Source organism: Crocodylus siamensis, chromosome 13 (assembly GCF_052110815.1).
Source record: "Crocodylus siamensis isolate JL-2025a chromosome 13, ASM5211081v1, whole genome shotgun sequence".
In the NCBI taxonomy this organism is placed as follows: domain Eukaryota; kingdom Metazoa; phylum Chordata; order Crocodylia; family Crocodylidae; genus Crocodylus; species Crocodylus siamensis.
This window is the reverse complement of record NC_143407.1, coordinates 1,170,435-1,183,424: the sequence shown is the minus strand read 5'-3', so window position 1 is coordinate 1,183,424 and position 12,990 is coordinate 1,170,435. Positions and strand designations below refer to the sequence as shown.

The following is a 12,990-nucleotide window of genomic DNA, read 5'->3' as shown; positions in this document are numbered from 1 at the left end:
ATGGGGCTGCTCACACTTGTCTCCAATACCTTGACACTGCCCCACTCTCAGTAGGTCACAGTTCAACCTCTCCCAGCTCCTGGCAGCAGACATGGTTGCATAGGTCTTGCCACAGAACAGAAAACCACATGCACTAGACGAGCTGCAAGCTGGTTACCTTCCACTATTTCTTATGTATAAAGCTACATGCAACAATGCTTGCTCCTGTTTGCCTATTAAAGTGTTTCAAGACCAAACATTTTCCAAGGCATTCTGCAAGTCAGGATCACCCAGCTGTTGCCTCAGACAGAGACAGGATACATTCAACTAGCTGAAAAAGGATGCTTTGCATCTGAAAGTTTGTCACACTTCTTCCCCCACTGTAGAGGAGTTCCCTAAAGAACATGCACCCCTTGTGCACGCCTTACATAGCTACAGCTATAACACTACAACCCCATGAGACAGAAATGCAAAGGCCCATACAGCAAGCTGGCACATTTTCATAGGGGGAGGGCCCTGGGCAGAGGGTGGAGAGAAGTTAACCAGGATAGGAACATTTGCCAGGCCTAAGACATCAAAGGAACCACTCAGCCAATGTGTGCCAGGAATTTGGGGCCCCGGGGGAAGGAGGTGCTGGACCACAAAGCATTCCCAGAGACTCAGCACTGCATGCCTTCCCCAGCTGCTGTAATGCTCCATTCAGCTGCTGCTTTGCACCATCCCAGACGGTGACCACCACCTTCGCTCCCTCTGGTTATCCAAGTCAGTCATTCTGGGCCTGCTATAGCAACATGCTTTGCATCCCATACAAACGCCCTGGACTGTGGGCAGCTGGCACACTGGGCCTATTGTTTTTTTTCCTGGAAACATTTCCACCTCCCTCAGGTCACTGAGGCCAGCCGAAGTGCCATCAGCCCAGGGTCCCTGCCACTGTTACCAGTGGAGAAGCTCAGTAAAAAACTTGCTTGCCTGGTGCATTGACCTACCACCAGGATCGCCTCCGCCCAGCAACGGAGCCCAAATCCAGCCTTGTCCTACATCCTGGACAAAGACCTCCACCACTTCTTAAGAGTTCACATGCTTTTCCTCCCTGGCTCCGAGGGGACTGAGCACCCCTACACCAAGCTGCAGAGCCCCCAAATCCTTTGCGTGGTGTTAGCACCTTCCTGGCCAGGCACTCCCAGTGCACCTCCACCCCTGTACCTCCTCTGGGTAAGGAGGGAGGAAGGTGAAACATTGCCAGGGTGACACTGGGACTACAGAGCACAGCCAACCATCCCTGCCCAGCCCCGTCCTCTTTGCACCAGCCTGTTGTACTGTGTGCACCACACTCCAGTGGGAGTTGCTTCCCACCCTGGCTCCCTTTGCCCCAGACAAGCAGAAGCTAGCTGGCTATCGCAACCAAAGCAAAGGACAGACTCTCCTTCCACCTCTTACCCATCTCCAGGAGGCTGAAGGTGCTGCAGAAGCAGGCTGGGCTGGAGCGGAGGCCTCAAAGCCACCTCCTTCGCAGGAGGGCGGAGACCAGCCCAGCCAGGTCCCCGTGCACCAGCAGCAGGTGAATCCAAGCGTCATCATGGCCCTGCTGAGCTGGGCCCAGCCCCTGGGCCTGAGGGCCCTTCAAGGTACAGGACGGTCCCAGCTTGGGGGCTGTGTGGCAAGGAGAAACAGGTGCCAGTCAGGGGAGAGAGAGACGTTAGGGCAATGGAAAGCTCATCCCCACCAAGCCAAACACCAACAGGTCTCTGTACTGCCCATGTCTATCAAAGCACCTGGTGCACATGTAGCAGGAAAAGCATCAAACCCGTCTGCCTTGACTGCCCTTGATAGGCGACAGCCTGTAAAATAGACATGTGGGAGGAAGGCAGGTCTAGTGGACAGAGCCCCGGGCTGGGACTTGGAAGCCTGGCTTGTGTGCCTAACTCTACTAGTCACCTGCCTCAGTTTTCCCCATCTATAAAATGGGGCCAATGCTACAGCCCTTGTAAAGTACTGCGAGATCTGATCAGCATGCTGTGAAAAAGCTCGAGACGACACATCATACAGGGACACCAGGTCCAGCACTGGCTTTAATTAAACTTTGCACATGAGAGAAGTGGTTAGAAACAACATTTCTGGTTGAACCACAAAGGTCTCCCCCTGCTTCTCTGGTCCCATAACTCACCCCTGGTCCGACTGGCTGGCTGTGGCAGGGCTGGGAGAGGTCTCCAGCTCTCCCCACGCTCTCAGCACCTGCTGTAAAAGCAGAAACAAGCCCAGCCAGCCAGCTCCAGCACCACCACATACCCAGGTGTGGCCTCCAGTTGCTGCAGCCACCCCCTTGACACTTAGTCCCTCGGATGGGGGCTCCCTCTGAGGTCTCAATCCTCATCTTCCCATGGCCTAGGCCCTGGGACTCACTGCCTGCCCAAAGCTCAGCCCTCAGCCAGCACCAGTGAGCTCTCCGGGTGATTTTGAAGCCACCCTCCAGGGGCCACAGGCTGGTGGGAAGCAGGAAGGCAGCAGCCCCCCCACCGAGAGCCCGGGGTGCTCCAACCCAAGGATGGGGCCTGCAAAGCAGCCCCTGCTTCCACCTGTTCCCTGGGGACTTTGCGTGGACAGAGCAGACTTAAGCCCTGCTGCTAAGGGAATCAGAATTTGTGGCTGAGATCTCTCTTTTATTAGACCAACTGGATTTGCCAAAAAACTTCTGCACAAAATGCACAAAACGAACTACTCCAAAGAGGAGATTTTACCACACAGTCAGACCCCCTGTGAAACAGGAATTTTCATTTCCAACTTTTACAATCTTTGCTCTCACGTATGCCTAAAGGAGGGGGCTTGTGCCTGAAAGATTACAAGTAAAGATTTTTGGTTTTGCAACTATCCAGTTTGTCTAATACGAGATCGCCTTTGCCTCCAGTTGATTCTTTTTGCCTCTAGACCAGTACGGCTACAACCTGGATCCCTGACACGTAGACAATATCAAACTTTAGCCTCTTTGGTATGAAAACCTCATAATTTTACAAAAAGGAAACATTTTACCACCTGAAAGCTGACACCACGCTGCAGGCTCCTGTCATTGTTGGAGTGATTTTGCATTTCACAGAGCACTGAGGCTGGGAGATGCACGGCTACGACGCCGCCCCCGCAGGCAGCCCTGCCCAGAAGAGCTTTCCATCTTCCCACCCTTCCGTAAAACATGAAACATGACCGAACAGGATCCCACATGCTGCTCACCGCCAGGCAGCTTAGAGGTAAAAAGGCTGCTCCAGCTTTCCTGTGCCTAATCTGCACCAAATGAGCTCTTGCAAACAGATGTTACTGCACCCTCCGCCCTGCTGCGGAACGTGAACTTTCATTTCTCCCTCCGAGAACTGTTACAAGCTTTGCTCTCTCCTGTGCCTGTGCCCAAAAGCTTGCAAATAAAGAACACCTTTGCACATATCTAGTTAGCCTCATAAAGGGATCCCACCTCTGCCACGAGTTCTGATCTTTTGCTTTTTGTTTTGCTTTTTTGCACCGTTCCTGGAAGCACTGCAATGCCAGGTCAGTGCATGGAGGGGACAGAGCAAGCTCCAGCTCCACCACAGTGGTTCTCAACTTTTTTTTGTAGCAGGACCTATTTCCAAACCTCAGTGGCCAATCCGGGCCTGCTGGCCCAGCATGCAGGGCAGGGAGAGTCCCAAGCAGCTGAAACTCTACCACCGTTTCCCTTGTTTTTCTCTTTTAAAGGAGACCCCACTTGCAAAGCTCGCTTGCAACCCCTGCATAGGTTCTTGCAGCCTAGGCGCATAACCCACGGGGCGACAAACACCGCTTCAGAGAAATATAGCTACGACCTAGACACCCGGTGCTCAGGGAGCTCCGCAAAACCCCGACAGCTGCCCCAAGGCCAGCATGTAACTGCTCCGGGGAGGGGCTGCAGCCCAGGGTGCACCCATCTCCATCCTATTTAAGAGCCCTGCCGCCTGCCCGGGGGTCCATGGGGGAATGGGGCTGGATCCCTGCAGCTGCCCTCTGGCCCCTGGGTGCGGCCTGGGCTGGGCAGGGAGGTGATGGCCCACTGCTGCCTCCTACCTAGTCCAGCCTAGCAGCTGTTGTGGTGCACAGTGCCACCTCCCTCCTGCTCCTGCTCCTCTTTCACTTTCATTTCCACTCTCTGAGCTCCCAGCTCTGGGGAGGCTCTCGGCCGCTGCTTTGGCAAGCGGAGGCAGGGGCTGGTGCGCAGAGGAGCTCCCGGCAGAGCCGCCCGAGATGCCCAAGTCCACCTTTAGGGAGAGGAGGGCTGTGGGGGACAGGTTTGTGCAGTTCCTGCAGGCCACGGGGCGGGAGGACGAGAGCAGCCGGGAGGTGCTGAGAGGCATCTACAGCCGGGAGTTCAGGAGCAGGTAAGAGCACTGCCAGGGGCCGGCTGGCTGGCCCTTGTCCAGCCCGGCGGGCTGCGCTCCGGCCTGCCTGGGCCACCCCTGGGCCCTGGCTTTCGGCGCCTGCTGGGCTCGGCCTCGAGGGCTCCCTTTGCCCCCACGCCGCTCGCCGGGGCACCGCGACGCCCTGCCTTGGCTGTGGCCGGACTTGACACGCAGCTGCCAGCCGGGAGCGCCCGGGCCTGGGGACCGCCGCCTGGGCCAAGGATCCCGGCTCCAGGAGCAGGGGCGATGGTGCTCGGGGCTGCAGGCCGGCCTGCCCACATCTCGCCGGGAGCGGCAGAGCCGGGCCCCAGCAGGGCTGCCCACTGCCCTGGGCAAACGCGGGCCGTCTGCTCGCCCCGCCCGGGGACCTTGGGCCTGCGGCGCTGTCCTCGGCTTGGGCAACTCCCTGAGCGCCCGGGGCGCCGGGCTCGGGCCCCTCCTGCCCACCTGTGCCCTGTCCTGCTCGGCCCTTCCTCCCTGCACGGAGGGAGCAGGACGGGTGGAGACTGCTGTCTGCCCAAGGCTGCGCCAGGAGCCCTCGCTCCTGGGCTGTGCCACTGCCCCCCGGCTCTCGCCGCAGCGCCTCCATCCCGATAACGAAGGACGCTGCCCCCCTGCCAGCCTAGCACTGGCTCGACTGGGAAAGTGTCCTCCATGCCAGCCCCAGCTAAGGAGCAGGACGGGGAGATGCCCCAGCCTGCGTGCGGCGTCTTCCTCCTCCCCGCCCCATGCCCTCACCCACGTGGGGGCACTGCCCCGGGGCCCGGCTTGCTGCCTGTCCCCTCGTCGTTGTTGCAGCCTGGATGGCGAGACTGTGCCCAACTTCTCCTCCGTGCTCTACACCATGGGGCAGAGCGGCCGGGCGGAGGTGCGCGGGGATGTTGTGCGCTTCGGCGAGGTAGGTGGGCGCAGGGTGCGACGCGGGACGAGGCTCCCGGGGTACCCTCCCGTGGGAGCCAGGGGTCGCTGCCCCGGCCGCGGGGACGCTGGTCCTGGCAGCCCCGGCTCCTAAGTGCTCTGCGCTGGTTTGATGCCACAGCGGGGCCCCGTCTTCTGCAGGTGAAAAAGACGGTGGTGGTCGCAGACTTGTACCGGAGACCCCGGCCCAAAGCTGGCGACCAGCCCGACGCAGACCAGGCACCCGGCCCCAGCCAGGGTCCCCGCGGAGGGCGGGCCAGGGCCAGGTACGCGCCGCGCCGCGCCGCGCCGCGCCCCAGTCCCAGCAGTGGCGGGGAGAACACGGGTCGTGCCGGTTTCCTGTGTCCCTCGGTGCCGGATGGTGGAGGCTGAAAACGAGAGCAACGGTCTGAGCAGGGTTTTCCCCTACTCCCCCTCATGCTCACTGCCTCTGGTATTTTGGGTCCAGGAAGCTGCTTAACAGGCCGTGCCAAGGACGCATCCAGGCTTCGTTTGAATCTGGCTGAACCCTTGGCTCCTGCCACATCTGAGGGGGCCGAGTCCCACCCTTGGCCGCACACCAGGGCAGGGGGAGAACTTGCTGGTGTTAGTTTTACGCTGACCTGCTTGTTTCATGCTGTGGTGCCTCCTTGTCTGGGGTAGTCGATTTAATCATGAGCCGGGCCGCCCAGAGCCCTTCCCTGGCAGGGCCTGGGGCTTTCAGCCCATGCAGAGCTCCTGCAGTCTCCTCGGCGCAGCCGGGCTTGCAGCGAGCGGGAGGGCTGGGAGCCCTGGGCCAGGCCCTGCCGGTGTCGGCCTGGGTCCTACTGACACTGGGAGGAGTTCTGCACGAGGTGCTTGCAGGATCTGGCCCGGCAGGCAGGTGGGCAAACCCCACAGGGTCCAAGCACCTGATGCCCCTCTCCACCCGCAGGGCCGAGTTCATCAGCGCCAAGCATGGGGTGAGCGTGGTCTCTGAGCACGACGAGGGCAAGGGCCGCATCCGCTTTACTGTCACCCCCAAGATGCGCAAGACGGTCACAATCCGGGTGCAGAACCAGGGCGCGGGGCCTGTCACGATCCTGCACTGCCGGCCCCTGCGGCGCCCGCAGGAATTTGAGTTTCACGATGCACAAGGAGTGACGCAGGGCGAGACCCTGCTGTTGGAGCCAGGTACTTGGGCACGGCTCCCCACAGGCTGGGCAGCTACCCCCACTACCACCCTCTGCCCAGAGGGGCAGCAATGGGGCTGCTGGCACCCCTCTGCAAGCCCTGCTGTCTGCCCAGTTTGCTGCAGTGCCCCAGGCAGGCGGCATGCATGGAGCACAGCTCCTCCTGCCTGGGTACTGCAAACCCGGCACTACCAAAATCAGGGCTGGGGAGCCCTTCAAGCCATCCTGTGCACCCCACAACATACCCAAGACTCAGGATGGGCTCAAAACCAACACGTGCAGAGAGGGGGCAGGGCCACGTGCCCACATCCCCTGCTATAGCTGGGGGTTGATGAGTGGATTTGCTGGCCATGCTCTGGGCTGTAGAGGAAGGAGGGAAACCCCGGTCCAACCTGGGCAAAAACTCTTCCCAGACCCAAATCTGGCCTTGGCATGGGAGCTAGAGGAGACGGCCCGGTGCCACAGGGGCCTCTGCTCCAGCAGGGCCCGGCGTGGATGCTTTGGTGGACAGGAAACCCTGGGAGCGCAAGCGTGGAGCTGGGGCGCGGTGCAGCCCAGCGCAGGCTGGAGGGATGGACTGGGTGACCAGCGCTCGGTGTAGAGCTATGTCGCGGGCGGCGAGTGCAGGTCCGAGCTGCTGGATCTGGCCCTGGGGGAGGAACCTGGCCCCGTGCTTGCTCTCTGCCCCAAGCGATGGCCCCTGCTCCCTGCCGGGGGGACCAGGACAGGTGGTCTCACTGCCCGCTGTGCTGCAGGTAACTCCTACCCGATCGAGGTGCGGTGCCTGACCCAGCACTACGGCTACTTCCCTGTCACGCTGCTGTTTGAGTTCACGGCCGAGCAGATGGGCCCTTTCTCCATCGGGCGCTTCGTGTCAGCCGTGGCCAACAGCCAGCTGGCGAAGAAGCTGGGGCCCACGGCGCCCTACACACCGTACCAGGACGGGCTGCACAAGCCCCTCACGGTCCTCACTGACGATGGTGTCCCGCCCAACAGGTACAAACGTGCTTGCTTGGCCCCTACTCCCTTGCTGCCCCGCGGGCTGGTTACCCCGGCACGGCCCAGCAACCTGGACCTGGCTCAAGCCACCCCCCGTGCGACTGGCGCTGGCTTGCAGCAGCTCAAAGAGCCCTCGAGGCCCCGCGTTTGCTCCCTGCGGAGGTGCGGCCAAGTCCTCTGTGGGTGCCCAGCTCGCGTGCCACTCCGTGGGGCACGAGGCAGTGCCGGCGGGCCTGAGCATCTCAGGCTGTGCGCGTGCAAGCCAGAAGGGGCGTGGGGCAGCTTCAGCTCCCTGCAGGCTGCTCCCAGGCACCCTGTGCCCGGCTCTGGTGGATGATGGCACTGCACGCGAGCACCAGCCCTAGCCCGTTCCTGCAACGTCCCCTTCATCCCTGCAGGTCCCAGCGCTCGGACCTGGAGCAGGACATCCGGCTGCCCCAGTGCAACTACCCACGGAGCCTGAAGGACGCGATCCGGCGCGTGCCTGGCACGGACGAGGAGTGGGCCAGGCTGCGGTGAGCACCCCTGTCCCGCGGGTCCCCGCGCCTCTCCTGCTCCCCACGTCCACCAGGCAGCTCAGGAATTGCACGCCCAGCTCCTGTTTCCCCAGAGCCTGGCACCACTACTGAGGGGTCCTGGCCCCACGAGCAAGCAGGGCACGCAGCCCCTCCTCCCAGACACCACTGCCCCTTGCTCCAGGCCCAGCTGGGTGGGTACAAGCGGGTCCTGGGTGAAGCCGTGGCTGGCCCTGCCCGCAGGTCCTCCCTGAAGGAGCCCCTGCAATTTGGGAATTACACGGAGAAGTTCCAGCTGCTGCTGCACCTCGAGGAGGTGCAGATGGAGGTCGACATCCGGCGCTACGACCTGCAGGACACCCCGATGGTGCACGACCCGAACAACAATCAGCTGCTCATCCTGAAGGTGAGAGCTGGGACGGGGGAGGAAGGGCCCGGGCTGCCCGGCGCAGCTGGGGCACATCCCCGTGCCCACCCGACCTGTTCTCTCAGGTGCCCGGCGTGGCCGAGAACCGCCCATCTCTGCTGAGGGGCGACCACTTGTTCTCCACGCTGAGCAGGGAGCGTGGCCGCCGCGGGCTGGTGCAGTACAAGGGCTATGTGCACCGCGTGGAGCTGGACCGTGTCAAGCTGGGTTTCTCCAAACGGTGAGTTGTGTCCGGCCCTATCTGTCTCCCCGAGGGGCTCGGGCCAACCTGCAGGAGCCAAACCAGGCCCCTGGGGGCTGAGGCAGAGCTGGGCGCTCAGCTCCACCTGCTTCCAGCCTGCTGGATAGCTTCGTGAACAACCTGCTCTTCGACGTGACCTTCACCTTCAACCGGGTGCCCCTGCGGGTGCAGCACCGGGCCGTACGGCTGGCTGCAGAGCGAGGCCTGGAGCACGTCCTCTTCCCTGCCTTCTCCGCAGAGAAGTCCTTCCTGGAGGACGGTGCCAAGCTGCGGTGAGCGGCCGGGCTGGGCGCGGGGGCGGCCGCATGGGGTGTAGGGTCTCCCGCAGCACGGCTCAGCCCTGCGCCCTCCCCGCAGCCTGTTCGACCGGAGCCTGGAGAGCAACAAGGAGCAATGCGAGGCTGTGAGGGGCATCGTGTCGGGGCTGTCCAGGCCCGCGCCCTACCTCATCTTTGGGCCGCCAGGGACAGGCAAGACGGTCACGGTGGTGGAGGCCATCAAGCAGGTGAGGGGAGCAGGACGGGGCTCGGAGCTGGAGTTTGCCCCTTCCCTGCCCATCTCCGTGGCTGTGCCCATGCTCCCCTCCCTCCGCGTGTGCCCAGGTGCTGGACCGCATCAAGGGCTCGCACGTGCTGGCCTGCGCCCCCTCCAACAGTGCCGCCGACCTGCTCTGCCAGCGCCTGCTCCAGCACTGGGACGCGCGGGACATCTACAGGCTCAACGCCAGCTGCCGCGACTACGGCCGGGTGCCGGCGGACATCAAGGTAGGTGTACGCCCATCCCAGCTCCTGGAGATGCTGGGGGGGCCCCGAGCGAGCGGTGCCCTGGGGCACGTGGCTGCGTGCCCTGCCCCAAGGCTTGTGATTGTTCCCAGCCCTGCTGCAACTGGGATGCGGCGCAGGAGTCCTACGTGTACCCGGGCCGGGCCGAGCTGCAACGCTACCGGGTCCTCGTCACCACGCTGATCCCGGCAGGGAGGTAGGATGGGCCTGGGTAGTGCAGGGGCCGGGATGGGGAGTCCAGCACAGCACTCGCTCACGTGGGTGTCCCTCCAGGCTGGCCTCGGCGGCGTTCCCTCCGGGCCACTTCTCCCACGTTTTCATTGACGAGTGTGGCCACGCCATGGAGCCGGAAAGCGTGACGGCTGTCGCAGGTGAGTGGCACCAGGCCCCCCGGCCCTCGCTCTGCCGCCGTGTCTCGGCAGCCCTGGATGCGCACGGGACGCTTGAGAGCTGGCACGGGGCAGGGCTCTCCCACCCCTTTCCTCTGCCCAGGTATCCTGAGCGCGATGGACCAGGACACCAACCCCAGTGGTGGGCAGCTGGTGCTGGCAGGGGACCCCAAGCAGCTGGGCCCCATTTTGAGGTCCCCGCTGGGCACTGAGCACGGCCTGGGTGAGTGCAGACCCCGGCAAGGCCGTCTCTGGTGCGCGCATCACGTTGCCTCGCCCTGCCGGTGCTGCAGCTGGGCCCCGCCGGGGGCTCGTGGCTGAGCGCGGTCGCTGTGTCCCGCAGGCGTCTCGCTGCTGGAGCGGCTCATGCACCACAACTCGCTGTACCAGAAGGCCGGTGGGAGCTACAAATCCCAGTTTGTCACGAAGCTGCTGAGGAATTACCGGTGCAGAGGCCGGGGCGGGCGGGGGTCCCTGAGGGCTCGATGCCTCCAGGCCGCGTGAGCTGTGGGGAGCAGCCCTGCGCCCCTTGCAAATGCCTTGGTGTCCCCCAGGTCCCATGCTGCCATCTTGAAGATCCCCAACGAGCTATTCTACGAGGGGGAGCTGCAGGAGCACGCGGACCAAGTCATCACCCGCTCCTACTGTGCCTGGCCGGAGCTGCCCAAGCAGGTGGGGCCCAGCCTGGCCAGGCCCTTGCCCCCCACGCCCTGTCGGGCAGTCCCTGGGTCTGACTCTGCTCCATCCTGCCCCGCTCCAGGGCTTTCCTGTCATCTTCCACGGGGTCCAAGGGGAGAACCAGCGGGAGGAGAAGAGCCCGTCCTTCTTCAATGTGGCCGAGATTGACATCGTGGTCAGCTACCTCAAGAAGCTACTGAAGAGCCAGGCCAAGAAGGGCATCCCTCGCATCTCGCCCAAGGACGTCGGCATTATCTCCCCATACAGGAAGCAGGTGAGAGGCTGCGGGGTGCCAGCCCCCCACACTGGGGCCGTATGTCCCAGCCAGGCTGTGTGGCCGGGAGCCCCTCGCTGCACGCACGGGATGCCACGACCTGACGCAGGAGGATGGCCCCAAGCACGGTGGGGACCTCATCCTCTCTCCCCGCACCCCCGTGCCAGGTGGAGAAGATCCGCAAGGCCATCACCAGCGTGGACCAGGAGCTGAAGGCACTGCCAGACATCCAGGAGCTGAAGGTGGGTCTGGAAGGGCAGAAGACACCACAGCACCCAGCTCCTCACGCCCCTGGGGTCTCTGCAGTGATACCTGCACCAGGAACCGGGCTGTGCCTGGAGGGGCATCTCCTATGCCAGCCTGGCACCCTTGCCTACACCAGCTCAAAGACCCAGTGCTCAGGCAGCCTGGAGAGGGTGGTTACTGGTCTGCACTCGGCCCGCACCCCCCCCCGCTTTCTTCCCTGGGGCATCCTGGACCCCCCAGCACCCCCAAATGTCCCCTGGCTGCGACGTGGGAGGCAGCCCCAGCAGAGGGAGGACCCAGGCGAGGCTGCCTCAGCGCTGTGTGCACCCCAGGTCGGCTCCGTGGAGGAGTTCCAGGGCCAGGAGCGGCGCGTGATCCTCGTCTCCACCGTGCGCAGCTGTAGCGAGTACCTGGGCATGGATGAGCAGTTCCAGCTCGGCTTCCTCAAGAGCCCCCAGGTGCACCAGGGGCTCTGCTCCACCACCCCCTGCCCTGTCCCAAGGTGGGGGCCTTCCTGGGGGGAAAGGCCTCTGCTGCCCGGGGATGGGGGCAGCTGCGGCTGGGCCAAAACTAAGCAAAAGCCTCCGTGGCACAGTGCAGAGCGGCTCCCAATCTCGGCACCTCCTCCTGACATCCAGCTGTGGGGTAACTGGGGGAGCTGTGGCAGGAGACGTTCCCTGCCCAGCCCTTCCTTACCCCCTTCCTCTCTAACCAAGCCCAGAGGGCTGGGAGCACGCAGGTCTCCACAAGGACCTGCACTTGTCTGGCCCAGTGAGAACCGCAGCTCTCGCAAGTGCCTGCATCTCTGGCTGGGCAAGGGCAGCCCTTGGCTCCAGCACTGCCCCAGGCATGAGAGCTGGGGAGCCAGGTGCGACCTGCTCCCAAATCACTTGGGTCCAGCTCGGCCACAGGCAAGACGGACCTCACACCTACCCTCTCTGTCCAGAGGTTCAATGTGGCCATCACCAGGGCCAAAGCTCTCCTGATAATCGTGGGCAACCCAGTCATCCTCAGCAAGGATCCGCACTGGTCCAGGTGAGGCATGGCCCGTGTCCTACCCTGCTCTCCTGCAAGGCATCACCCTTGTACGGAGTGGCCATGCCAGCCACTGCTAATGTGCCCTCGTCCCTGCGTGGCCAGGTTCCTGCAGTACTGCATAGCGGGAGGTGGGTACACGGGCTACCCGTACAGCAAGGATGCCACGGACGACGATGGCCTGGCTTTCGACCTCGGTGCCCTCGACCTGAGCGGGCAGCCAGCAGGTAGAGAGCACGCGGGCATGGACCCCCGACCCCAGCTGTGGGGAACGGTGTGGGAGGAGGGGGGCTACTGGGCACCCCACTGCCCTGGCCAGGGGCACCCTGCTCCCTGCCTGTTCCTATTCCTGTTCCTGCAGGAGCCGAAGGAAGGGAGAGCCACCTCCAGCAGCAAGTGGAGCCGATGTGGAGACACGAGCACTGAGTACTGCCTCTGTGTCCATCGCCTCCTCGTCTGCCTGGCTCGGCTCCTTGCCCTACCTTGCTCCCTGTGTTGGGCAGGGGATGCTGGGCCAGCCCCTTTGTGCAGCGTGCTTCTACCTTTCTCCTACCTCAGGCTCTCTAGGTTGGCATGTCTCTCTCCTGCCCTTTCCTCTTCAGTGATGGTGTTAGCTGAAATGGAAATTGCTTTGGCAAACAGAAAGGGAGAAGAGACCTCTCTGGCTGATGACTGCTGTACACCCCAGGAAGCCAGCTCATCGCCCGGGGCTGGGGACGCAGCCTGGAGCTCTCCTTCCCAAGGAGCACCTAAACCTCAGGCTGGGTCCCTGGGCCTGCAGCAGCTGCTAGCTACTGCACCAGGCCCTGCTTCCACCAGCTCTGGGGAAAACCCAACGTGCCCAGCCTGGCAGAGCCCCTCTTTGGTTATTTTTCTGCAATACAGGTCTGCAAAAAAAACTCTTGTGTCCAGCATGATTCCAGGGGCGGGAACAGGGCCTTCCTTTCTCTTGCAGCGAGAAGGAG

The 12,990-nt window shown here is 62.9% G+C and overlaps 1 protein-coding gene across 2 annotated transcripts; it reads left to right on the top strand.

The window, feature by feature from the left end:
* The first annotated feature begins 1,403 nt into the window (after nt 1-1,403).
* Nucleotides 1,404-12,930, top strand: MOV10 (Mov10 RNA helicase). 2 transcript variants are annotated; one of them, XM_090026268.1, is made up of 22 exons: nt 1,404-4,349; nt 5,169-5,268; nt 5,430-5,554; nt 6,202-6,440; nt 7,195-7,435; nt 7,837-7,953; nt 8,197-8,359; nt 8,446-8,600; nt 8,717-8,893; nt 8,979-9,126; nt 9,224-9,385; nt 9,496-9,599; nt 9,677-9,774; nt 9,896-10,015; nt 10,136-10,238; nt 10,347-10,464; nt 10,553-10,744; nt 10,912-10,986; nt 11,323-11,448; nt 11,937-12,025; nt 12,131-12,252; nt 12,387-12,930. In XM_090026268.1, exons 1-22 carry the CDS (start codon nt 4,216-4,218, stop codon nt 12,449-12,451), a joined length of 2,973 nt encoding a protein of 990 aa, XP_089882394.1. In that variant the 5' UTR covers nt 1,404-4,215; the 3' UTR covers nt 12,452-12,930. The 2 variants fall into 2 exon arrangements, with proteins under 2 accessions (XP_089882394.1, XP_089882393.1); XM_090026267.1 differs by lacking the exon at nt 12,387-12,930 and having other exon boundaries at nt 11,323-12,025.
* Nucleotides 12,931-12,990: the final 60 nt, after the last annotated feature.

Bases quoted from the DNA above. Each gene is read 5' to 3' on its own strand.
- MOV10 (XM_090026267.1), top strand. From the start codon at position 4,216: ATGCCCAAGTCCACCTTTAGGGAGAGGAGGGCTGTGGGGGACAGGTTT. The intron at 4,350-5,168 runs GTAAGAGCACTG...TCGTTGTTGCAG, and splicing joins AGCCGGGAGTTCAGGAGCAG to CCTGGATGGCGAGACTGTGC. The intron at 8,360-8,445 runs GTGAGAGCTGGG...CTGTTCTCTCAG, and splicing joins ATCAGCTGCTCATCCTGAAG to GTGCCCGGCGTGGCCGAGAA.